This window comes from Bubalus bubalis, chromosome 13 (genome assembly GCF_019923935.1).
Source record: "Bubalus bubalis isolate 160015118507 breed Murrah chromosome 13, NDDB_SH_1, whole genome shotgun sequence".
Lineage (NCBI taxonomy): Eukaryota > Metazoa > Chordata > Mammalia > Artiodactyla > Bovidae > Bubalus > Bubalus bubalis.
In genome coordinates this window covers 20,920,854-20,948,061 of record NC_059169.1, presented here as the reverse complement: position 1 = coordinate 20,948,061, position 27,208 = coordinate 20,920,854, and the positions used below count along the sequence as shown (strand labels likewise).

At 42.7% G+C, this 27,208-nt stretch overlaps 1 protein-coding gene across 3 annotated transcripts in view; it reads left to right on the top strand.

Moving 5' to 3' along the window:
- GPC6 (glypican 6) overlaps positions 1–26,792 on the top strand; it is a 1,252,059-nt gene extending 1,225,267 nt beyond the window's left edge. For all 3 annotated transcript variants that reach the window (XM_006080336.4, XM_044926951.2, XM_044926950.2), the window contains exons 7-9: positions 1,151–1,287; positions 16,459–16,634; positions 22,358–26,792. In XM_006080336.4, the coding sequence (XP_006080398.1) occupies positions 1,151–1,287; positions 16,459–16,634; positions 22,358–22,560 (516 nt within the window). In that variant the 3' untranslated portion in view covers positions 22,561–26,792. The remainder of the gene's footprint in view (positions 1–1,150; positions 1,288–16,458; positions 16,635–22,357) is intronic.
- The last annotated feature ends 416 nt before the right edge of the window (positions 26,793–27,208 follow it).

The window sequence follows — 27,208 nt, the reverse complement described above, 5'->3', positions numbered from 1 at the left end:
AAATCGAAGTGTCAACAGGACTGGTTGCTTCTGAGGGCTGTGAGGAAAGGATTTTGTCCAGGTTTCTCTCCTTGGCCTGTAGATGAATGTTTTCTTCCTGCGTCTCTTCACACTGTCTTGCTTCTGTGCACACCCCTATGGTCAAAGCCCTGCTTTGTATAAGGACACTGGTGCTATTGTATTATTGCCAACTAATGACCTCATTTTAACTTTCCTTACCTCTGTAAAGATTCCAGATCCAAATAAGGTCATATTCTTGAGGTTCTGAGGGTTAGGACTTGAGCATATGAATATTACAGGACATAATTCGACCTATAACAGCGGTGCTTCCACCATCCATAGATTTTCCCCATGTTCTTATAGACAGAGTAGAACATCGTGGTGTGACTGCATGAACCTTGATTCTTCCTCTGGTGCCAAAATGGTGCTGAATCCCTGTCCTATCCTTTCGGCAGACGAAAAGTCAGAGCTGAGCCTGAAAGCCCTAGAGTTGCTGGTACCAAGCTCCTCCCAGCCATCCAGCCACAGGACTGTGGATTTTACGTTTACTCGTATTTGGAATGACTCTTGTCTCTGCTGCTAGAGATTTTAAAGTGGGTTTAGGGTGCTCCTCATCGTCCAAGAGTGTACTCTGTGGGCCTGTCCACTGGCCAAGAGCAAGGGTCACCAGCAGCTGAATTAGTGACTATATTAATTTCTTGCAGAAACGAGTAGACCTTTGGGGAACACAATGTATCTCTTTTTTCATCCCTTAGGTATTTATCTGACCTCCAGGCAAATGAATCCTGAAGATCAGATTGAGGGTGTTTGCAATAGGGAAATACCTATTTCTCCCAGCCGGAGTGCGACCCAAAGCCAGTTGAGATGCCTCATAAGTTTTTGATTCAAAGGATGGGAGGGCAGAAAAAAATGGAAAACCAAGAGTCAATTATCTGAGAACCGTCTGCCAGAAGCTAGGGGGAAGTGGAGGAAGGAGGAAGTGAGGCTTCCCTGGGCAATAAGTCCTACAGGATGGGTTCTCTCTTAAAGGTGATGGGGAATCTGTGCTCGTCCCATCATGGACTCTAACCTTCCCCTGCGCGTGTCCTGGTGTAGAAACGGACGATGCCTGGCAAGAATGTTCACTCTCTTTCCTTGCTTTCTTGATCAGGTTACAGACATAAAAGAGAAACTGAAGCTCTCTAAAAAGGTCTGGTCGACATTGCCCTATACCATCTGCAAGGATGAGAGCGTGACGGCAGGCACGTCCAACGAAGAGGAATGTTGGAATGGACACAGCAAAGCCAGGTGAGGGTGGCTTGCTGTTCTTGCGGAAGGGATACTGCACTTCCAGTCCCAGAAGGCTCTCCTGGCACAACGCTGCAGACCTGTTTATGCAAAAACCAGCGGAGGGTGGAGCGACAAGTCGTCACTTAGCGACAGCTGTTCAGAGTGACAGGTTTGATGGGCACCTGGGAGCGCTAACTCTCAAGGTGCCATTAAGCGTGGAATCCTTGTTCTGCATGCCTCCCCCGTGGACGAGGATGGAGGGATGGTGACAGATGCCAGGTTACGGATATCTTGAGATCACAAAGAGCTTTTTATGTTCTCTTAATGACTTTAAGGTAGCGGAGCTATTTTTCCCATAGTTAAATTTGCACAGCTTACTGGGGTTTTTTTCCATTACAAGTTAAACAGGAAGTGAACATTCAACTGTAATTTTTTTCACCCTGGGAGAAAAAGAAAATACTGAAGTCTGATTCGAAGGGTAAGGGAAAAAGAAAATAACAGACAACCAGGAAAGCATTCTCGTAAGTCTGGTGCCTTAGAACGTCCCATTGGAATCTCCTGCTGAGAGATGGCTCTGTTCTCCTCCTCTGCTCTGCTGCCCAAGGCTACTGCCCCTTGGTATGGAATTTCTGACTTTCTTGATTCAGCCCAGAAATGGGGTTGGCCTGAGTTGTCATAGGGTGGAGAAGTTGGAAGGGAGAACTGGCTGGGAGTTGGCAGGCAGGGCAGACACCGGGAGAGGAGTCCACCCAAAGCTTCCTCAGCAGGGACGCAGGTGAGCAAAGCAGCTGGTAAATTGGATTCAAGGAATCTTTGGGGATCAACAGGCAGGTGGAAGAGCTAAAAGAAGGGGTCTGTTCTGGGGCCTTATTGGGCATTTTTGAGCATATGAAACAGCTGTGATGAAAACAGAACAAGAAGATTCATGGATATTAAGTTCAGACAAAGCTGCAGGAGGCACGGGTGCAAGTGAGGTGCTCATTGGGTATAATTTCTTACACTGCTGAGTTGCATTTTTAGCTTCTATTGGTAATGGTATTATTAGCCACCCTGGAGAGATATTAGCAAGAGGAAAACAAGACAGCTGTTGAAAGAACTGCAGTCATTTCAAGTTACCCCCAAATATCCATGTGACAGTCTTAAATTATGAGGGTACCAAAGGCTTTTCACAGTATCAACAGTGCTGCCCCTCAAAAATGCTCTGTAACTTAGCAGTTTCTGGTCTTCTGCGAAGGGGACCTTGGGCCAGCAAATTCGGCTGTGAATTAACAGCTTCTAATGTGTCTTTTCCTAATGACTGTACAGAAAGATACTGTAAAGGATGACCAGATGGTCTAATGAATAAAGTGGTTGATTTTTCAAGCTGCTCCGTTGCCCATCTGTGTTTACCTTTTAGCCTCGGCTAAAACGGCGGCTGTGTTTTGAACTGCATTTCCATAGAGAGTTACACAGGTTACTGTATATTAGCGCATGTGCATATTTTTTTATTATTATTATTTTTATTTTTGCTGTGCTGGGTCTTCATTGCAGTACGTGGGCTTTTCTAGTTGTGGCGCGGGGGCTCTAGGGCACGCAGGCTCAGTGGTCGCAGCAAGGGGGCTTAGCTGCCCCTCAGCATGTGGGATCTTAGTTTCCTGACTGGGGATCAAACCAGTATCCCCTGCATTGGAAAGTGAATTCTTAACCACTGGACCACCAGGGAAGTCCCTGTAAATTCTTACAGAAGAAATATAGAGAAAGGTTTGTTGCAAGGACTGGGCAGGGGACTACATTCCATCAAGAAAATGAATGGGGAAGATAAAGACCATGAAGTCAGAGCGAGAAGAGCCTGGGATGGTTCAGCCAAGTTCCTCATTATGCAGTCAGGAATCTAGACAGGGTAAAACATTAGTCTAAGGGTAGCCGATGAACTAAGGTGAAAGCTGACATCTCCCAAACCCCAGAGAGTATTCTTTTCACTGCAGTTTGTAGTTGCTGTTTAGTCACTAAATCCTGTCCAACTCTTTGCAACCCCCTCGACTGTAGACTGCCAAGCTTCTCTGTCCATGGAATTTCCCAGGCAAGAATACTGGAGCAGGCTGCCATTTTCTTCTCCAGGGTATCTTCCCGACCTAGGGATCAAACTCACATTTGATCTCACAATTTGCATTGCAGGCAAATTCTTTACCACTGAGCCACCTGAGAAGCCATTTCATTTCAATACCCTGACTCTAAACAACTGACAGATATATACTGCCATCCCTGAACTAGGAGAACAAATGAAGTAGATGCTTTGCTCTTTCGTTCGTTCAGTCCATCAGCAATCTTGTTAAGCACACCCTCAGCCCAGGCCCTGTGCAAGGCTCTGTCAATTAAGTACTATGTGATGGCAGTGGGGTGTCACATGAAAAGGCACAGCTACTGGAGGCAGGACAGTGGACTTTGGAACTGTAAGTACCGTCCCGTTGGCCTGTGGGTTGGGAAAGGACCACATAGCCAGGAGACACACCTGCTCAGTACTCAGGGGCCAGATTTGAATTTTATCCTGAGTCCATCAGAAGCCATTAGAGGATTTTATGCAGGTGAGGGAAATCATCAAATTTAATACAATAAAATCATTTGCAGGAATATTCCAGACTTCAACCCAATGTATTAATAAAAAGATAACACTGGCAAATATTTGTGATTCAAATTATACTTCCATTGAAAAGTTATAATTTCACAGGGTTTTCTTAGTTCTCTTCTTTTTACGTCTTCCATTATAATGAACTCTTAATATTATAACTTTATATTTAATAACATTGTAAGTAGATAACCAATACAGACTTGTTGGATTAAATTTAATTAAAGCTTTCTTCTCATCCAAATAGTAATTGATCTAGGAACACAGGAGAGAAGTTGTCACTAAAAAAAAATTCCACTGAACTATTTTGTAAGTTGAAAAATCTATTTGTAATGCAGACAAGGTATTTTTTCCCTATTTTTAAAGTACGGACTTTCAAATGAAAGGCCTTCTGAAATGTTTAGGAATGCTTGTTAAAAAAAAAAAAAAAGAAAGAAAGGTTATTCTTGTCACCCTGTGAAACAAAAGAAACAGAACTTTTATTTCAAAAAAATATCTATCAAGTGTGGAACAGCAATGTTTACTAGCATTGATAGAAATTGTCTGGAGTTTTAAAACTCAGGCCTGTGAGATGAGGCTGCCGGTAACCTAGATATTTCTTCCTCTTTGTACAATATTTCATCCTTCCAATTCCTTTAACCACAGTCTCTGCAGCCCTTTTATCCTAAGTACTTGCTCAGACTTGTCTGCCATCACCCATTTTTCTCCTGATTGCTTTCTGAATGCTGCTCTAAGCTCTCTACTGTACTTCCTTGATTCAGAAGCATGTCTATTTCATATGTTAACATTTCCAAAATCAAAATGACTCCTACAATAGATATGTCGCTCTGTGTCCCCAAGTATGCATTGTTTTCCCCCAGTATGTATTGTTTTATAATAGCTATTACAAAATGAATATCGCCTGTTGAAATTAGTGATGACTTTGACACAAAACAGGATACACACAGATGTGGCTGCTATGGCAACTGCAGGGTAAGAGCGGCTGCGTTGAGGTAATGGTCAAGGATGTGTGAGCAGTGTCTCCCCTAGAACATGGGCCCATCTTCATTCCTGCTCTCACCTTCATCCATCTCTGGCAGATCTCAGTGTGCTTCAGTAGCCCAGCAGGTCTGGAAACAGAAGGTCAGGTAGAAGGCAGAGAGTGTGCCCTCTGATGGGAGAAAATTGTGGGCACGCCCGTGACCCTGTCAGCATGGAAACCTCCATTCTGACAACAGGACCAGGTGGTCAGGAAAGGTCCTCGTCTGCTTCTCCTTCCCTTGCCACCCTGTTGGGACAATTCTACAGACCAATGCAATAAAGTCTGTGAGAACAGCTGGTAACCTCTAAAGCAGCACCTCTCAAATGGACAGGCTAAAATCTGGGGGTTTTGTTAAAAAATGCAGATTCTGATTCAATAAGTCTGTGATGGAACTGAATTCTACGTTTGTAATATGTTTCCCAGGGAAGCAAGGGTTTCTGGTCCAGGGATCGCATTTTGAGTAGCAGGGCTCAAAGGCAGAGTTGCCAGCTTTGGCACCTAAGAAAAGCGGACACCAAGTGGAACACACTCACACTAAGGATTCGTTGTCGATCTGATATTCAGATTCACACAGTCCTGTGTTTCATCTCGGCAGGCCTCCTTTAAGTTCCTATTAATATGTAAGATATTCCCTTTTTTCAGTTCACGCACAAGCCTTGGGGAACATGTTACGATTTGCTGTTTTCTCTTCACCTCCAAGGATACCCTTGATGTTTCCTTTAATGGGCTTTTCCTTCTATTACAAATGGCAACAGCAACTAGATTAGGCAGGTCGTGTGGTTCATTCAGAACATCACACACTAAAGATAGCTGAGCCCGAGCCAGGTTAAAGTCATCTCGACAACAAATTGCTTAAGCTTCACAAGTGCATCAAGAGGGAATTTTGACTTGGAAATGCAGCACAGCTCTCTCAAGACAGGATACTGTCTCCACAAACCTCTGGTCTCTCATGAGATGCCCTTGGGGGCCAAGAATGGATGCTTTGAATCCCTGGTCGGTACCGCATTCAATTAGTGTCCTAGCTCATGCCGCTGTAACAATGCCGCCATAGACTGGAGACCTTAAGCAAAATTTTATTTTCTCATAGTCTGGAGGCTAGAAGTCAACAAGGCTGGGTTCTAATAAGAGCCCACTTCCAAGCAGTTGTTCTGAGCTGTGCCCTCAAGTGGCAGAGGGAGAGAGGGCTCTGGTCTCTTCCTCTTCTTGTGAGGGTGCTAATTCCATCATAGGGGCTTCACCTTCATGATCTAATTACCTCCCCATGACCCCACCTCACAATACCATCACACTGAGGTTTAGGGCTTCAATCTATAGATCTTAGCAGGACACAAACATTGTCTACAGGGCTTCCCAAGTGGTACTAGCAGTAAAGAACCCACCTGCCAATACAGCAGACATAAGAGATGCAGGTTCAATCCCTGGGTCGGGTAGATCCCCTGGAGGACAGCATGGCAACCCACTCCAGTTTTCTTGCCTTGAGAATCCCATGGACAGGGGAACCTGGTAAGCTACAGTCCTCAGGGTCACAAAGAGTCAGACATGATTGAAGCAACTTGGCACACACGTGCATGTAGGTCAATCCCAGTTTCCCAATTCATCCTACCCGTCCCCCCAACCTCCTCCCCACGTCCACACATCTCATTCTCTACATCTGTGTCTCCATTCCTGCCCTGGAAATAGTTTCATCTGTACCATTTTTTTTCTAGATTCCCCACATATGCATTATTATACAATACTTGTTTTTCTCTTTCTGACTTAACTTCACTCTAGGCTCATTTATGTGTCTACAAATGACCCAACTGACATAACCACGTTGAATCACATCACCTGTGTCTTTCATGAGGACTTTGTTCTCTTCACGGGGATCCTTTTTCTAAGCTCACAGATGTTAAAAAGAAAAAGGGAATGTAGAAGATAATGGGATGGTGCAGGAGGAATGAGATAAAATCCAGTCTGAGGCAGGTCCCCAAAGCCTATGGATCCCAGGACAGAACATAGACAATCTCAGAGTCTTCAGGGTTTCTTGAGTTAGTTATAGCCAGACTCTTTCTTCTCTCCCTTTAAAGTTGGCAAGACAGCTTCCTGGTTCCGTCCTTGTCAGCTAGTATTTAGCCAGCAATGTGTCTTTTCCGGAGAAGGAAATGGCACCCCACTCCAGTACTCTTGCCTGGAAAATCCCATGGGCGGAGGAGCCTGGTAGGCTGCAGTCCATGGGGTCGCGAAGAGTCCTACACGACTGAGCGACTTCACTTTCACTTTTCACTTTCCTGTATTGGAGAAGGAAATGGCAACCCACTCCAGTGTTCTTGCCTGGAGAATCCCAGGGATGGGGAAGCCTGGTGGCTGCCGTCTATGGGGTCGCACAGAGTTGGACACAAGGAGGCCATCAAGAGGCCAGCTGGGAGACAAGGATTAATTGGATCCGTTAGTAACGCAGCTTTTGCCAGGAGTCTTTGCTGTCTTTTAAGGCACCTGATCCTCACAGAAATAACTGTGTCCCCTAAGGAAATCCTCCCTGAGGCCAGGAGGTAAATACAGTAAATTGTAGGAAATAGGAAAAGTATAAAAATCTAGAAAATAGGCCAGTCACTCTCAGCAGCCACCAAGTGGATTGACTAAGCGAAAAAACTAGGAAGTCATGAGTGGGTACATGCGAGCAGCTGGCAGAGTGGCAAAATGGTGCGTGGTGATGAGAAATGTGTCAGAGACAGCAACTTGGCAGATCTGGAGTATTGTCTTAGTCTGATTGCAGGGTATGTCCAAAGTAGTCCAGCTGCATTTGAAAGAACTGTAAAATATTTGATGTATACGCAGCCGGGCAAGCACCTGGGGAAAGTGGGAAGCCTGTCTGGGATGAGAACAGGCAACTGTCCAACCTGGCATAGCTAAAAGCCCGGTTCCCATCTCTGGGATGTTCAGGAGGGAAGACCCCATAAAGGCTGACTGCCTTGGGGGAGTGGGACACTGTGTGCCCCTCCTGGAAGTGGTAAGAAACGTGGCTACAGACAGGAGGAAAGAAGCATGTTGTGTCGGCAGCTCGGAGCCCTGGGGCCTGGCTCGTGGGTCTTCCCTCCCTCCCGCCCTGGAGCCTGCTGACTCTGGTTCTACCAAGAAAGGATGGTGTCAGCAGCTCCTGCCAATGAGTTGAGAAGCCAAGTCAAAGAGTTTAGCTTCTGTTCACTGGCACAACCAATGAGCGGTGTGTCCTCCTAGAGTTCCAGGCCATTTCATGCCCCACATCCTCCAGCTGGAGGAAAGCCACAGCAAATCACTGTTCTGTCCATGAATCCAGGCTTTAAAGCTTGGAATTCTGCTGCTGTCAGCCCTCCTAAGAAACAGGTTCAGCATTTGAGGGAGCTATGTTAACAACTTAATTTTCATAAGGATGTATTGCAATTGTATAGTGTATTGTATTTGTCAAGCAATTTCATATCACATTACTTAATATGACAGCTTATGAAACAAACAAGGTAAATATATATATAGATATATACATACAGTTATATCCCTTATATAATGGCTTTTATATTATATGGATAATACTGTGTGTGTGTGTGTGTGTGTGTGTATATATATATATGTACTTACTATGTATATACATATATAGTGTGTATATATATATATACTATATATTTACTTCCCTGGTGATTCAGGAGGTAAAGAATCTGCCTGCAATGCAGGAGGCCCAGTTTCAACCCCTGGGTCAGAAAGACACCTTGGAGAAGGAAATGGCAACCCACTCCAGGATTCTTACCTAGAGAATTCCATGGACAGAGAAGCCTGGTGGGCTACAGTCATGGAGTTGCAAAGAGTCGAACATGACTGAGCAACTAACACTTCTACTTTCACTTTTCACATTATATATATATATATATATATATATATAGTGCATATATATAGTAGCTAAGGTAGTTACCCGCACACTGGATTCCAGAGAGATCTCAGGTGTCCTGGGTCAGCCTCTGTGCCTTTGACCATGTCTCAGTGTCCCATCTCTTTGAAGTACCTAAGGCCACAGACAACTCCAGCTCAAAAGTCTTCAAGAATTTATAAGTCCACTTAAAACCTAAAGTCACAGTATGTTTTGAATAATACCACTTTGCAGCAGCCCGGAAAAATGGAGAAAGGAAAAATAGAAAAGTTCTCAAGAACTTTAGAAAAATGGTACTTAAGAGTTAGAATTTTTAAAACTGTGGTAAAACATATAAAACATTTCTGCCATTTTTCAAGTGTCCAGTGCAGTGGCATTAAGTACATTCACAGGGTTGTGCACCCATCTCTGCCATCCATCCACAAAAATCTTCACCTTCCTCAGCTAAAGCTCCACACTCATAAACAATAATTCCCCACACCTCCCTTCCCCGCCGCCAGTCCCAGCCACCACCATTCTACTTTATGTCTGCAAATTTGACTATTTCAGGTACCTTACATAAGTGAAATTATATATTTGTCCCTCTGTGATCGGCTTATTTCACTTAGCATGATGTCTTTAAGATTCATCCATGTTGGCATGTTGTCGTTTTTGTTGTTGTTCAGTCGCTCAGTCATGTCCGACTCTTTGTGATGCCATGGGCTGGCACACCAGGCTTCCCTGTCCTTCACCGTCTCCCGGAGCTTGCTCAAACTCCTGTCCGTTGAGCCGGTGATGCCATCCAACCATCTTATCCTCTGTCTTCCCCTGTTGGCATGTTAACATGTGTCAGAATTTTTTTTTTTTTTTGGCTGTGCCATATGGTTTGCCAAACTTACCAGATCTTAGTTCCTGACCAGGGATTGAACCTGAGTCCTCGGTAGTGAAAGCATGGGGTCCTAACCACTGGACCACCAGGAATTCCTGTTCTTCCTTTCTAAGGCTGAATTATTTTATGTATAGACCACTTTTTGCTTATGCATTCATCTGTCAGTGGGCACCTGGTTCGCTTTCACTTCTAGCTGTTGTAAATAATGCTGCTGTCAACAGAGAAATATCTATTTGAGTCCTTGCTTTAAATTATTTTGGATATATACCCAGAAGTGAAATTGCTGGATCAGATGGTAGCTCTATTTTTACTGTTTTGAAGAGCTGCCATGCTGTTTTCCATAGTGCTGCAGCATTTTACGTTCCCTCTAGCTTGAGCAGGAGTTGATATTTCTCTGTGCTCCATCCATCCCGAGCCCACTAACAGCAGCATCCTGGGTCCGGCATGCCTGCTGTGCTGGCCGAGTCACTCACACAAGCTCCGCAGTGATATCCTCCACCAGAACCCCTTCTGGGAAGACTTCTAGTCATATCCTCACCTGGCAGAGGGGCTGGGAAGCCCTGTGTGGCCTTCTTTGTAAGGGCTCTAGTCTCAATCACAAGCGCAGAGCCTTCTTGATCAAATGCCTCTCCATCTAATCCTATCACTTTGGGCATCAGGTTTTCAACAGGTAGATCTGGGGAGAATGCAAGCAAGCCGACCATAGTAGATGAGAAGATAGTTAATTCTGCCAAACTGCCAATGATTTAGCCCCTATATGTGGTCTTACAAAATTGAGGGTAACAAAATGGGGAAGCTATGCTTGACTCTTTCCGGATGCCACTTACTTTCCACACCACAACACAAAGTAGTGGCAAATAGTGACACCCCTCCAGTTGGTCATTTCTGGGCTTTCCCTGCCCCAGTTAAATGTGGAGCCAGCCTCAGAACCTGGGCTCTCTGTAGCAACAGTCTCCTCCCTTCCCATGTCTCCCAGAACCATGACGGTACAAAAATGCCCTCACATCAAAGAGCTGGTGCAAGATCTAATAAAGGGAAGAATATTATGTGCCGGGGTCCAGCCCCGGCTGATCCAGGGTATTCGAAGCGGGGACGGCGTCGGCGACTTATTTAATTATTTATTCATCAAAGATATAAAGAGTAATAGAATAAGGATAGCTCAGTGAGGAAATTCAGTGGAGAAAAGCGGCTGAAATAAGGATAGCTCAGTAGGAAAATTCAGTGGAGAAAAGAAGCTGAGTGGCTTGGTTTACGCGGAAAATCAATATAACCCGTGACACCAGGTTAGCTCTGACCACGGAGGCCGCAGGCGCCCTCTCGAATAGCGGAAGGTGCCCCACCTTAGACACCTTCTCGAGTGGGTCTTAGAAGCCCAGGCAAATAAATGGTCGCAGAGGACATCCGCGCTCCAGATGGACACTCAGCTGGAATTTGGGAGAGAGAGTGACATGGGGAGACCAAGTTTCAGTGAACAAGGCCCGCACTTTATTTTCCAAAGTAGTTTTTATACCTTAAGGTATGCATAGAGGATAATGGGGGAAGGGGTAGAGTCATGCAGCAAGCCAGGCTTTCTTCCTGCAAACTTATCATATGCAAAAGTTCAGGTGATTGACATCATCTTCTGGCCCGGAGGCCTGTTAACATTTTAAGAAACTTATCTTTCTCTAAAGGTGATTATTCCAAAGTCAGGCGCCAGCCTTCCAAAAAGCATTGGACAAAGCGGCATTTTACATTTCTATACACCCATTATATCAATCAATACACTGCCAAAGACACAGTAGGTAAGGAGTATGGAGACTTAGCAGCAAACATTGGCCCAACAAGTGAAAAACCCTTCACCAATACATTTTCTAATCAATCTTTTAACTACTCAAAGGAATCTGTGTTTAGACAGTTTAGAACATCTCCTGCCTCTCACAGTTGGGAGGCTCTGAACAATCACATGTGGCCGGAAAAACCTATTCAGGCAGGCTAGAGGATTTCCAAAGGAGTTTGTAGGTTAAACACTGTCACACCCAGGAATTATTAACTGGAGCTGTAAGCTAACTCTTTTTTCAGAGAGAGGTAGTGGGGGACAGCCCCCCGTAAAGTCAGAGGTGTAGGTGAAAGCACAAAGCAGAAAGTAGGCAGACTCTGGTTTTGGGGGTAGATGCTCGAGAATTTCCCGGGGGACTCCTGAGGCTAGATCCTGCCTTTGCGTATGCCGAGCCTCCTTCCTCATGACCTTTGTCATGGGCGGAGTGCCTCACGCTGGCTCCCGGCAGTGATAGAATTCCAGTTGAGCTATTCCAGATCCTCACTCAATATGCAATATGCCGGCTCCCAGCAATTATGGGCTCAAAGGTGCATCCATTCTTGCAGGATAGCTTCCCCAGGGGCTCAGATGGTCAAGAATCCGCTTGCAACACAGGAGACCTGGGTTTGATCCCTGGGTTAGGAAGATCCCCTGGAGAAGGGCACGGCAACCCACTCCAGTATTCTTGCCTAGAGAATCCCCATGGACTGCAGCCTGTCAGGCTCCTCTGTCCATAGGGTCACAAAGAGTCAGACTTGACTGGTCGACTAAGCACAGCACACAGCACAAAGAGATCAAACAAGAGAGGCAACAAATAACTGGGCTGGCGCTGAACTGGGCTTCCAGGGATCCCCCAGGCTGCACTCTGGACATCCACAGATATGGCCTCTGGATATGCCCCTGGGGTGACAACGTGGCCATTTTCTTTTCCAACTGTGTTTTTCAGTGTAAGTTTCCATATAGTCTCTAAAGTTCCCCTTTGAATACACTGAAAAGAAGAAAGGTTCTTAAGGACATAGGTGCATTGTTACTTGTTTTTATTGTAAGTGGCTGAGCATTGGCAGATGCAGTTAGAGGCTGGGTTTATTTGGCAGTCTTGTATTGTTCCTGTGTGCTCAAACTCCCAAGGGTAGCGTTCCCATGTAAGCTATCGCAGTCGGCTTCTGATAAATGAGTCTCAGCTAGCTGGGCCATGCACACAGCAGCTGAAAGAAACAAAGCCCTCCTCTGACTCAGCACAGGTACAGCCACAGGGATCACTGTTCAGAATGTTAAGGGACAACACCAGAACCCATGAGCACCTTTTAGCCCCTCCGCTTCTGTGCCAGCAGAGGCTGGCCGACCCATGGGTTGTGTATTTCAATGGGCTTTAGTGATTAGGTAGAACTCACCAAACCTGGCACATATAATTGAATGTCAGTAATAATCAATCAATGTCATATTTCAGAATGTATATCAGGAAAACAATCTCAGAATCTAACAAAGTTTTATTGGTATACCAGATATATGAAAAGGCAGCACAGAAGTTACACTTTAAAAATAAATATAGCTCCTTGACTCTTTTTCATTTCAATTAGGACATTTTTTTAAGGCAGTAAATATGGTGAAGTTTTATGGAACAGAATTTGCAGTGCACTCTGTGTGTTTTATTTTTCATTATGCAATGAACATCATGAATGTTCATGATCATCTCGATTGTTCAAGATATGGATAAAGACATGGAGCTTATTCGGAGACCTCTAATGTAAAATGGGGCTTCCCTGGTGGCTCAGATGGTAAACAATCTGCCTGCAAGGCAGGAGACCCAGGTTCGGTCCCTGGGTGGGGATGGGTAAACCAGTTCGTGCTCAAATACATCAGGCATAAGATTTCATTACCTGAAAAATGGCTTAAATATAAAAGTTTCTTTGTGTGTTTTTATTTCTTCTTTTGGAGGCTGACAGACAGAGCCTTTGGTTTTGGAAACTTGCAAAATAACCTGCAGGAAGGGGAAGAATTTTAAGCACAAATATATTGTATGAGTATATGTACATAGGAAAGACAAAATAGAGGAAGGGAAATTTTTTTATTTTTAATATATTTATTTTAATTAGAGGATAATTAATTTACAATACTGTGATGGTTATTCCCATAAAATCAACATGAATCAGCATTAGGAATACATATGTCCCCTCCCTCATGAACCTCCCTCCCACCTCTTTCCCCATCCCACTCATCTAGGTTGCCGCAGAGCTCTGACTTTGGGCTCCCTGCATTATACATCAGACTCCCTCTAGCTATTCATTTACATAAGGTAGTGGGCTTCCCTTGTGGCTCAGTTGGTATAGAATCCACCTGCAATGCAGGAGACCTGGATTCAATCCCTGGGTTGGGAAGATCTCCTGAGGAAGGGAAAGGCTACCCACTCCAGTATTCTGGCCTGGAGAATTCCATGGACAGTCCATGGGGTCTCAAGGAGTCGAACACGACTGAGAAACTTTCACTTTCAGTGTATATGTTTCAATACTACTCTCTCATATCATCCCACCTTCTCTGAGGAAGGGAAGTTTTTTTCAGCTTTCAAGCCACATCAGGAGAGGCAGTTGAAGAATGCTAATGATAGCAACTAGGCAGGGCTGCCACCAGTCCATCAGATGCCTGGGCTGGATGTTCTGGCACCCCCCACCCTCCTTGAAATCTACTCTGCGTCCTTCCAACCTCGGTCTGTGTCCTAAAGGAGAACATCTACATACCACATCAACTGGATAGCCTTCCTTCTGGCTTCCAGTTGGTTTCAGCCAATGGGAGGCAGCAGCCAGAGGTCAGGATATCATTCCCTCTGCTCCCTCCTTGAGGGACCTTGCTTTGGCAGCTGCAGCATCTTCTGGCCACATTCTGTGGCTTCAGAGCTGGTGCATTCTGGTAACAGCTCCATCCCTTCTGGCCGTTCTGCTGTTGCCAGCCCCAGGGTTCTTCATCACACTTGCTTCCTTCAACCCCGTTCACACCTCTGTAAACTGTCTCTTCTTTAACTCTCTTTATTGCTCCTTTGAGTGTGCCATCTGTTTCTTGCCAGGACCCAGACAAATATAGTGCCTTTGTAGGAATTAGGGGGAAAAAAGCACCCAGATGGGTGTGCAAGGGTTCATTACACTATTGTCTTTACTCTGGTGTATAGTGAAATTTTCTAAACTAAAAAGATTCCCACAGAAGAAAAGGAAAGGAAAGAAAAAGGCACCCCTTTTGGTGAATGGTGCCCCGCATGTGCATTCAGGCTGGCCTTCAGCCCCATCTCCCTCTCTCAGCAGATGACTTGGTGCAGTGCCCAAAATACCCTGCCAAACTTGGAAGCCCTATGAAAGAATAGCGTGCATGCTAAGTCACTAAGTCCTGTCCGACTCTTTGGGACCCAGTGGACTGTAGCCCTCCAGGCTCCTCCATCCATGAGATTTTCCAGACAAGAATCCTGGTGCAGGTTGCCATTTAGGAAATGGCATTTAGGAAGATCCCCCCGGATCTTCCCCACCCAAGGATCAAACTCAAATCTCCTGCATTGGCAGACAGATTCTTTACCACTGCGCCAACTGGGAAGCAGGAAAGAATGGGCAGGTCCCTAAAAGCTGGAAAACATCTTAAAGAGAAAGCGAGGATTGACCTGAGTCTTTAAAGATATTTGGAACTTAAATGGAAAAGTACATTGCCAGCAAAGATAAGATGAATCCCTGCGGAAGATTGCATAAGGCAAGGAGTGCCCCTTGAAAGGAGAAATGAAGCCTGAGAAAGTAGAGATGAGGTAGAAATGGGCTTGGAGTGCTGAGCCATAAAGTGTGAATTGGAGTTTGTGATCAAACAGGCAATATGATGCAGTGTTTGGACACATGGGCTCTGAAGTTAGATCCATTAGCTCTGTGACTTTGCACAGTTACTAAGCCTCCGTTTTCTATTACACAAAATGGGGATAAAATAGTACCTACCTCCTAGATTTGCTGGGAAATCGAATTTTTGTAATGCAGGTAAAGTGCTTAGCACAATGACGGGCATTAAGTAAGCACCCCATGGAGATTAGACACAGAAGAGTGACATGATGAAAGCAGTATTTTGTGAAGGTTAGCTAGACAGGTCATTTAGGATGCGCTAGGATGGAAAGACGGAGGTAAGGAGAGGCAAGGAATTCTGAAGCTGCTGTAGCCCTCTGAACTCCAGCTCAGGACACAGGAAACAGGAAAGAAGCTGTATGTGTGAGAACCTTGTGAGAGGAGGAGAGGGGCTGAAAGCAGATGGGTCACAACAGTAAGGAGTCTGGCGCTGCAAGCAGTTTGCTAAGATCTTCAGTCTCTGCTGGTATAAACACACATGGGCAGCTTAAGCAGTTGACATTGGAAGGACTGACAATTTGACACGAGCACAAGTTTTAAAAAATGGTGATATAAATTTGACATTAGATTTTACTCTTCTACTCAGTGATGAGTTAGACCCAAGATTCTAGTACAAAATAAAAATCCTAATGGACACTTAAAATATTCCAGTGATCACTGGTTGCTCCTCCAACTTTCCAAAGATGGTTTTTTGTATCCAGAAGTTTGTTCTAATTAAAACCTGGAATCAGACCTCCTCAATTGAGGAAGAACATCCTCATACAAGGGAACCGTCTAAGGTCACGTATAATTTAAAAGCTCAGGTCCTACTAGAAAAATTCACAGGATCACTGAGTGAGCTGTCAAGTCCTTGACTTAACCATCTTAACGTTTGAGATGGAGGGAGACAGAGTAATTAATTTTAAGGAATAATTTCTGGAAGTCCTTAGATGAGCATTTACTTGTAGGCAAGCCTACATGAGAATTCAGTGCCATTTAGAGACAGCTCTGAAGCCATTTTAGCCACGTCTCCCTCTGGGAAAACGTATGCCTTGTATTCACTGTTTGGCGTTTTTTCCAGGAAACCAAGCCCAGGTTTTGCTGACGTTCGGGTTCACTGTTAGAAAGAGCGTGACAGAATCTGGTTTCAAGGTGCCTCCTGCCTCACCCCAACTGGTTTCTCTCTCTGTGCCCTGCAGGTACCTGCCTGAGATCATGAATGACGGGCTGACCAACCAGATCAACAACCCGGAGGTGGACGTGGACATCACGCGGCCCGACACGTTCATCAGGCAGCAGATCATGGCTCTCCGCGTGATGACCAACAAATTGAAGAATGCGTACAATGGCAATGATGTCAACTTCCAGGACACGAGTAAGATAGCCTTTATCAGCACCCTCCAGAGTGAAAATCGTTATAGAAGATCGTTCTGTAATTTGTTTTTTTAAAGAAAGAATTTTATTTTTTTTTTTTTTTATTTTTGTTTTGTATTGGAGACTTGTCATTTAGAGAGCTTCCCTGATTGCTCAGCAGTAAAGCGTCTGCCTGCCAATGCAGGACATGCAAGTGACTCGGGTTCGATCCCTCGGTCAGGAAGATTCCCCCAGAGGAGGAAATAGTAATCCACTCCAGTATTCTTCCCTGGGAAACCCCATGGACAGAGGAGCCCGGTGGGCTACAGTCCATGGGGTTGCAAAGAGTCAGACAAAATTTAGCAACTCAACATCAACAGAGATGTTTAACAATGTTGTTTTGGTTTCAGGTGTACAGCAAAGTGATTCAGTTATACATATACATGTGTCTATTATTTTGCAAAATCTTTTCCCATTTAGGTTATCACAGAATATTGAGCATCATTCCCTGTGCTATACAGTTAGTCCTTGCTGGTTATTCATTTTCGATATAGCGGTGTGTACCTAGTGATCCCAAACTCCCAAACAATCCTTCCCCACTTTCCTCCTGGTAACCATAAGTTCGTTCTCTGAGTCTGTATGCCTGTCTTTGTTTTATGAATAGGTTTATCATAATTTTTCTTTAAGAGCAATGTGTGCCTTGGCTCTTTTGTGTCATTCTTACCTCATCTGCAAAGTTCTTTATAGGGCAGAGAGCCCTGATCTTTCTTTAGGATACAACTAAAATCATAGCTGCTCCTAAGGAGTAGTTTCAGTGGCTGACATTCAACTGTACCAAAACTAAAGTTCAGTTTTGTCTGCCAGTTAATCCGTTAACTACAAGACAGCAAAGTAATGTTTTCCCCTCCCCCTTCCCCATCAGCATTTATGTGTCTGCCTCAAACTTCCATCCTTCCTCCCAACCACCAAGAGAAGAATGTCCTCACGATCACTCAAGATCACTTCAGGGAAGCATACCTGAGTTAGGATTGTTGGGAGGTTCATCTGAGGCCATGTGTAAAGGAGCTAAGATGAATATCTCATGTGCCATGAAGTCAGTTGCATTGTTCTCTCTCTAATTGTGCACATACAAGACCCACTGACTTTTGTATCTGAAACCTTGAGTGAAATACTAAAATGCTGATGTAATATTACACATGACTATTTTATTAAGATTACAAAATACCAAATGTGATTTTGAAAGACTATTAAGTACATGTTGAATGAAAGTAACCATATTTGGGTTTTGTCTAAGTGGTTTCTAGATGTGCAACTATAAAAGCAAGGGTTTTTTTGGTTTGTTTGTTTTCTGTTTTGTTGTTTTTTTTTTAATATATATTCTTATAGACAGAGTTCTTGGGAGAAGATTCCTTAAACATAAGATGCGGAGTTGCCAGTGATTCTATAATTTGGTCACTGAAGCAAAAGATGATGCTATGTGCTTGAATTAATGAGATAGAAAGAAACAAGTTACAGATGGGAGACATGAAGTCATCTGAGTCTTAACCATCATTCTACTGAGTTTTCCCCTGAAGAAAATTTTTGGAGCTTAATGCCACTTAAAATAACTCAAAAATTAACTTTCTAAGTGCAGGATCATTGCCAACCTGATCAACTTGCTGTAAACTTTCTCAGTCCTCCCAGTATTTCTCTGCCTCTTTGCTAAATGTCTCCTTCCCTCTTCAGAAGAAAAAATTACACTAGGTTTCAGCCTTTGCTGCTTCTCCCCTGCTCATTTCTTAGCTTCACTCCTCTCAATTTATCTTTTCTATCTTCTCTGTCTAATAAAGCACTTTGTCATCAGAGAATGACTATTGGATTAAATAATTCAAGGCACATAAGAATTAGTTGATGTTGGCCTTGGTTCTCTCTCCTCTCTGACCTAAAGAGGTTGTATACATATCAATCAGCAAAACTTAAGATATGTCCTGGAGAAGACATCCTGCTCCATTTCCCCCAAAAAGAAAATTAAAATCAGCAACGCTCAGTATCACTTTGCTGTAACCTCAGCACCAAACTTAACCTCCTGTTTTAGGATGTCTTTTTGACCCTATGGACTATCACCCACCAGGCTCCTCTGTCCATGGGATTTCCCAGGCAAGAATACTGGAATAGACTGCTGTTTCCTTCTCCAGGGAATCTTCCTGACCCAGGGATCAAAGCCAGGTCTCCTGCATTGCTGGCAAATTCTTTACCATCTGAGCCACCGGGGAAGCTTATTTTAGGATAGTGTCTGTCTTATAAACCACTATCATATCTTATAGTCATCATCACCATTATTGCTTCTGACATTTTTAAAACTCGCCCCTTAAATACCTGCATTTGTGATTCCTTTTCAGAAAGAGATGGAGCCATTATTTTTCTCAGCTAGAATTTCCCGTCATTATTTGCTTACCACATTTTTAATATTCTAAATCACCTCAATAATATCTCTGTAAAGGTTATGTAACTTCTTGTTCATAATGCCAGTGTGTAAAACAATTCCCTTAGCAATTGTGATATCTCTGAATTTAATTAATGGGCATTTTCCCCCTTGTGAAAACCACTGAAGATAAATTAGAGAAAATGTTAAGAACCTGGTATAGTATATTCAAGTGCTCTTATGTGGTATTTTAGATGTCTCATGAAGAAAACAAAAATTACACTGGGACTTAACCTGGTGATCCAGTGGTTAAGACATCGAACTTCTACTATAGGGGATATGGTTCAATTCCTGGTCCGGGAACTAAGATTCTGCATGTCATGTGATATAGCCAAAAAAAGTTCAAAAAAAATTTTAATAAATAAATGAAGTTGTGCTGAGTTGAGCCTTGCTTAGTGGGGAGGCATTGGAAGAGTCCTGACATCACCTTGGCTTTTCTTAAGTACCACTGTCTAGCAGCCAAGATGGCACTAGTCTTTTTGGAGCAGCTCAAAATATACATCACCATTTCAGACCAGCAGGGAGACATTTAGGGCTATTGAATGGACTCCATGGAGTACATGGGGGAAATAGTAAATGTCATTACTGTGTTTACCATTACTACGTTTCCTAAGCCCTCCCAGGAACATTATCTCACTTATAACACTTATCTCACCCTGTAACAATTCTATGAAGTAGATAGGATTATTCTCATTTTTACAGGTGAACAAGCAGGGCCTAGCAAGGCTAACTAACTTAAATAAAAGACAGCAGGTTAAAATCTAAGTCGTCTTTGCTGGAGGAACAATATATTTCCTATCAAGCATCATTGCACACATTGGGTTTGGCACTCTCACATTTTATCAGGTGGTCTTCACCATCCTCAACAAGGTAAATGTTATTGTCAGTAGGTATTGAGTTGAGGAAACAAAGAAGTTGAAAAAAGTGTCCAAGGCATATTTAATTATTCAGTAAGTAATTATTATTGTGCACCTACTGTATGCCAGGGATCATTAAAGCCAATGCAGATACAGAAATGAACAGTATATACAAAGTGTCTGCCCTTCCTCAACAAGTGTACATTCTCAGGGAGGGAACAAGAAAGCAAAGAGTTAAATAATAGAGTTGCAAATGGTGATAAGTACTTTCACATAGCTAGTAATGGATGCTCAGTTGGTAAAAGAATCTTCATGTCAATGCTGGAGACCCAGGTTCAATCCCTAGGTTTGGGAAGACTCCCTGGAGAAGAAAATGGCAACCCACTCCAGTATTCTTGCCTGGGAAATTCCATGGGCAGTGGAGCCTGGTGGGCTATAGTCCATATGGTCGCAAAAAGTCAGACACAACTTAGCAACTAAACCACCACAACCAGTAATGAATGGATGGAGACTTACCTGAGACCCAAGTCTGAGATACAGAGTTTAAGAATCATGAACCAAGTGGTCAGAAGTGGGAATAGAGCAGTCTCAGAAGGCATTTTGGGCAGGCAGGGAAGATGCCAGGCTGAGAAAACACTAGGTGGATACCTGGGCATTGATTTTAAGCAGAGAATGGCAAATTTTTCTGTAAATAGCCACATATTAAATATGTTCAGCTTGGAGGGCCATAAATGAATGCAGAATTAAACAATCCATAAGTGAGTGACCATGGCTGTGTTCCAGTATAACTTTACATACAGACACTGAGGTTTAGATTTCAGATATACACTATTTACATATCACAAAATAGTATTCCTCCTTTGTGTTTTTTCAAACACTTGAATATATAAAAACGATTCTTGGGATTATACAAAGTCATTCTTGAGTGTGTGCGTGCTAAATCTTTTCAGTCATGTCCAACTCTTTGTAAACCTTTGGACTGTAACCTGCCAGGCTCCACTGTCTATGGGATTCTCCAGCCAAGAATACTAGAGAGGGTTGCCAAGCTGTCCTCCAAGGGATCTTCCCAATCCAGGGATCGAAGCTTTATTTCCTGCGTCTCCTGCTTTGGCAGGCGGGGTCATTACCGCTAGTGCCACTTGGGAAGCCCAGGCTTGAGAGCCATACAGAAACAAGTAGCAGGGCTGCAGGCCATGGTTTGTCAACCAATGGTCAAGTCACAGTCCATCCTTGCACTTAGGAGGAGAACAGCAGTGGAAAAAGTGCCCAAATGGTAATAACCAGCTGTGCCTTCCACAATTACTTGCTGCCATTCTCTGATTTCTTACTTCCATTGTTGGTTTTCCTCTTCATTGGTTTCCTTTAAAATATCCTTTCAAAATCCTTTCTAAAAGCATGATATCTCCTGAGAACAATGGCTCTGAGTTTTGAAAATGAGCAAAGAATGAAAGCTGTTAAAGTAATTGAAATATTGGCCAGAATATGAAATTCATTTCAGATTCCAACATGGTGGGTATGGCCTCTCACTGGATCTGAGATTCCCATGGTTTTTTAGTTGGATAACTTCAGATATCTTTTCAAACAAGTCGACTCTTTGTATCAGGTGGCCAAAGGATTGGAGCTTCAGCATCAGTGCTTCCAATGAATATTCAGGGTTCATTTCCTTTAGGATGGACTGGTTTGATCTCTCTACTGTCCAAGGGACTCTCAAGAGTCTTCTCCGGCACCACAGTTTGAAAGCATCAGTTCTTTGTCGTCCAACCTTGTCCAGCTCTCACATCCATACATGACTACTGGAAAACCCATAGCTTTGACTATAAAATGGACTTTTGTCAGCATAGTGATGTCTCTGCTTTTTATTTAGATACAGTCCACCCATCCATCACAAACCTGTCCATTAAAGAAAAACACCAATACAGTATATTAACGCATATGTATGGAATTTAGAAAGATGGTAACAATGACCCTGTATGTGAGACAGCAAAAGAGACACAGATGTAAAGAACAGACTTTTGGACTCTGTGGGAGAAGGCGAGGGTGGGATGATTTGAGAGAATAGCACTGAAACATGTGTATTACCATAAGTGAAATAGATCGCCAGTCCAGGTTCGAGGCATGAGACAGGGTGCTCAGGGCTGGCGCACTGGGATGACTCTGAGGGATGGAATGGGGAGGGAGGTGGGAGAGGGTTTCAGGATGGGGAACACAGGTACACCCATGGCTGATTCATGTCAATGTATGGCAAAAACCACTAGAATCTTGTGAAGTAATTAGCCTCCAATTAAAATAAATATATAAATTTTAAAAATAAATAAAATAAACCTAGTGGGGTGGGGTGAGGGGGTCTTCAACCAACATGCCCAAATTCTTTTGTGCCCCACTCTTTGCTGGCCTGGCTCTAACTCTTTTTCCATCTGTCCACGCCAGGCGACGAATCCAGCGGCTCGGGGAGTGGCAGTGGGTGCATGGATGATGTGTGTCCCACAGAGTTTGAGTTTGTCACCACAGAGGCCCCCGCGGCGGATCCCGACCGGAGAGAAGTAGACTCTTCTGCCGCCCAGCGCGGCCCCTCCCTGCTCTCAGGATCTCTCGTCTGCGTCGCCCTGGCACTGCAGAGACTGTGCAGATAATCCTGGGTTTTCGGTCAGATGAAACTGCATTTTAGCTATTGGAACGGCCAACTCACTTCTTTTCTTACACCCTTGGACAGTGGACCATGCCACAAAAAAACTTACCGGTTTCCGAGAAGAGGGCAGTACTGTACTCTGCCTCCCTTTTTGTTTTCCCAAAGAGTACCGGGCACCAGACTGGACTGCTTCCTCTTTCCTTCAGCTATCTGTGGGGACCTTGTTTATTCTAGAGAATTCTTACTCAAATCTTTCGTACCAGGAGATTTTCTTACCTTCATTTGCTTTTATGCTGCAGAAGTAAAGGAATCTCACGTTGTGAGTTTTTTTTTCCCCCATTAAAAAAAAAAAAATAGGAAGAAAAGATCATTTTCCTTGCAAAATCAGGCCAAACCCCAAGACAACTACAATTGAAACAAAGAAGCAAACAAGAGAGAAAAATAAAAGAGCTTTAATGCCTTAAGTTTGGCATTGCCAGCCAGCTCCCAGTGTAAGCTTTTCAGTAACAAATCAGGGTTACAAAATGCTTATGGGGAGAAAGTTTGACATTTTTTTCATGTAGTGAAAACACTGTTGTCTTGGAGGTCTTGCAGGCTAACCACACAATGCCCCAGCTGATTTGGAGGTACTGAGGGTAAATTTAGAATTCCATCTTTATTATGAGAGCAAAATTTGCTACAGCTCAGCATCTCTCTCTTACCTTGCCCGATTTCAATTTCAGTAATGGCATCATTTTTCTTAATTCTTTTAATTATACACTTTATAATACAGTGTCTGTCCACTGTATCCAATTGGCACAGACTTTTTGCTTCATTTTCAGTTACTAGTGGACACCTGCATGAACTCATCCCCCTCAAGGGTCTGAAATGAAAACAATCATCAACAATACAATCGCTTTGCTTTAGCCACAGGCTTGACACGAATCAAATGTTTCTGCCCTGTGCTCATACCCTCCCCAAAGAAGAGTTCTTTTAATGAACCGCTGAACAATTCGATCCATAAGTGAGTTTTCATTTTTAACTATTAACTTTGTGTCAATTGGTTTCTGCATCACAAGGGCATTCTCTTACAAAATAACTCACAACAACAAAAAACGTCAAGACAAAAAATATATATATATAGTATTGACATGGAGATTTCTTTCACTTTTTTAGTCTTAGTATGATCATCTATTTTTATATCTATATATATATAAATCACAGATTTTAACTTCTTAATTCCAAGCTCAGGGTTGACACACCTTTGTAACGAAAATGTTTTGTCAACCAGCTCTTCTTGTTTTGTGCTGCTCAGAGAAGGGATTCCTCAATTATCTGTGAGCACCAAGAATCAAGAAAGAGAACTTTTTACGTATCTGTCCATTTATTAAAAGTTTGCCAGGGCACACCTTTCTCGCATGAGTGTGCTTTGCCCTGGATGCTCCACACTGTACCTAACTCATGGGCAGAGCCATGGGTGTGCAGAACTGTACCGGTCATGGAAACTGTATGTGCAAGGAATGTGTTATTCATGCAAAACCATTGCTTTCAGGACAACGCCTTCAGCCTAGGATTCCTGCTTGGCACTTGGAGAGATGTCCTAATTGAACAGGCTGATTTATAGCCGAACTCTTCCACCAGGTGTGCCAAAGCCAGGCATGATGCTCCCCTTGACAGAGAGAAGCAAAATAAACCAAACTGGGGCTTTATGAATACAGTTGGCTATCCATGTTTTTTATTTTTTTGGTTTCTATGATGCTTCTGGGGTTGGGAAAAGTAATATTTCAAGACACCATAGTATGCCAGTCACATGTTAACTAACCCATTGGCAGTCATGACACATAAGTGATATTTTTTATCTCCATACTCATCAAAATTATAATTAGTTATTGATTTAGTCATCACACTTAAGTAGAACACATGCAGCACAATAGTATTAAGTATATTTGAGCACTTTTGCAAAACTGAAAGTATTTAGAAGCATCTCTTGCTATTGTATGCCTAACAAAATATGGAACGTAGGATTCTGAGAGACTTTGTGGCATCTTTTCATTTAAATCTTTAAGAAATCAACACTTAATCTAATTCAGCATTCCATACTTCTAGAAAACCATTCATTTCACTGCCAAACTTCAGCTTCCTAGCACCAATTACACATAAAGCATCTCTATGAAGGACCAATCATTTCTGTTGCTCATTGCATTGTATGTTCGGAAATCAGTATTGTCTTTCTCCAGTAATTAAGGTGCAATACAAATTTAATCAATCTTGATTGTCCAGAATATTTGAGTCATCACTTGTTTTCATAGCTTTAAGCTCCAAGTCTTTCCTTTTGAAAAAATATTTCTGCATTGCTTTCTGTGAAATAGATCAGAATGCCTTGTTTTCCCTGTGCTTTCTCCCCCCAGAGGGTTTTGTGCATGTATGTGAATACACCTTATATTAATGAATGTGAACCCATGTTCTGTACACACTAAACACACCAATAATATATAAATGCCTGCTTCATTTGTTTCCACACCTTTGTTATCAATATTATTCCTACTGGTGAGCTATAGTGAACTCTATGAGCCAGGCAGAAAGCTGACATCACTATCAGCTAATGATGCCACAGCAATCAGCACCCACATGGATGTGGTCAAAATACTATTCAAATTGTACTTCCTGCTTTTTATCATCATCCCACCCCATCATACGATTTTTTAGACTAATTTGACATGAGAATTTTTTTGTACCCTAAGGGAATTAGTTTACTCTAGTTAACCCATTCCAGTAAGTATTTTGGAATTTCCCCCTCCCTGCACCACCAAATTAATTTCTCTCATTTTAGCATAGCGATAGGGGATGCGATGATACTCCATTGTTTTTCCTGACTTGCCCTCATTTGCTTTGAAGTCCCCTAAATTCTGTAATCACGTCATAACCTCTGTTATGAGTAGAGAAGAACAGACTCACTGAAATCGGACGCTAGAAACAGTTGGGTGATGCTCATAACTGCAAACACTTAGCTTATTGAAGTGCCTCTATTTACATGTTCTTTAGTTATAATATGTATTTTTCTAACAGAAATACACGTCTGTAATTGGTGTATATTATACTTTGTATATGTTATAACAAAAGCTAAACAGAGGCTAAAGTCTTAAGCAGAGAAGAACGGATTGCAAATTCATGAGTTCGAGCTCCGCTTATGGTTCTGTATTAAAGGACAGACATGATGACCTTGTCTCATTTGAATGAAGGTCAAGTCAGGACTTTGATTAGAGCCACCATAGAACAGCATTAGCGCTAGCAGTCTGACTCCCTTACAGTGTCTTAACCAGATCAATATCTTGTATTACTTGCTTTAATTGTAAGGGATAGAAAATACTACTTTGCCTACACTGAAAAACATGATTATTCATTGACAAGCAGTAATCATTGTAAAAGTAGCGTTCTGTAAATCAAACACTCTGAAAATATTATCGGATGCAGAACCCTGATATTTAATTTATATTCCCTGCTGCAGACATTAGCCTACTTTAATTCTTTAGCCATTACATACATGTTTTGGCTACACACTGAACACCAACTAAAGTCCTCAAGGAGGAATAAAACCGTAGCAGATTCCTCAGTTGTGATTCTTTTATTACTTCTCTTTGCAAGGCTAATTATCAGGTGGTTGGAGGAATGGTGGGAGGGTTAGCAAATGCACGTTTTGACTTATCCAAAACTTGCAGAAATTCAAACTCATTTACTTACAGTCACTAACAAATCTGCCTTCTAACTTTAGAAAAAGGAGGGGAGGAGAGGGGGAGTTTAGCTTTGCTAACAGAAGAGTAAAGGAGACCATAACTTATAAATTTGCAGTGTGTTCCTCCTTGGTGGAGACATTAGCCAGTGTTTGGTTTTAGGCCAAGTTCTACAAAGACAGTATTGATTTGTATGCATCCTGAAGCCTTGCTATAACATGGTTTGCTACAGCACGGGACTCAGCCTAGCATGGGGCCATTTGAACCTCAGTGAAGGTTGCATAGGTACTGAAATCTTTGACATTGCCTTGTAATGAGGTACTTCGATGAAAAGACAACTCAAGTTGGAGTAGTAGTGAGGTCTCTGTGTGCATATGCATAACATATATGCAGGACGAATGTGTGCACCAATCAAACCTAAAATTTTATGTGACTGTCAAATGAATATGATTTGGGTTAAGATTTTTCATTTCTGATTTGGATAGAAAATTGCTATTAATCTTGTATTAAAATAGTTTTTAAAAATCTACCAGTGCCCTTTCTGCATTTTCTTAATTATTTTCATAGTCTAAATTTCAGAACTTTTGAATTATTTTGTTTGAGAACGTTTTAGAAGCTGCACTATTTTAAAAAAGAAAAAGAACCATAGGTTAAATCAGCACCACCCACTGAAGTACACTTGGCATTTGAAATAAAGAACTTTTCAAACTTTAGAATATTTAGAGCTTTCCAAATGTATATCTTGAGTTTGAGCAAGCTCTGGGAGTTGGTGAGGGACAGGGAAGACTGGCATGCTGCAGTCCATGGGGTCGCAAAAAGTTAGACACAACTGAGTGACTGAACTGAACTGATCGAAGATACTATACCTCTCTTCTTTTGTGTTGGTTTCTTCTCTAAAATAAAATTTAGTAGCTTGGTAATTGATGTCAGTACTTTATAAATAAT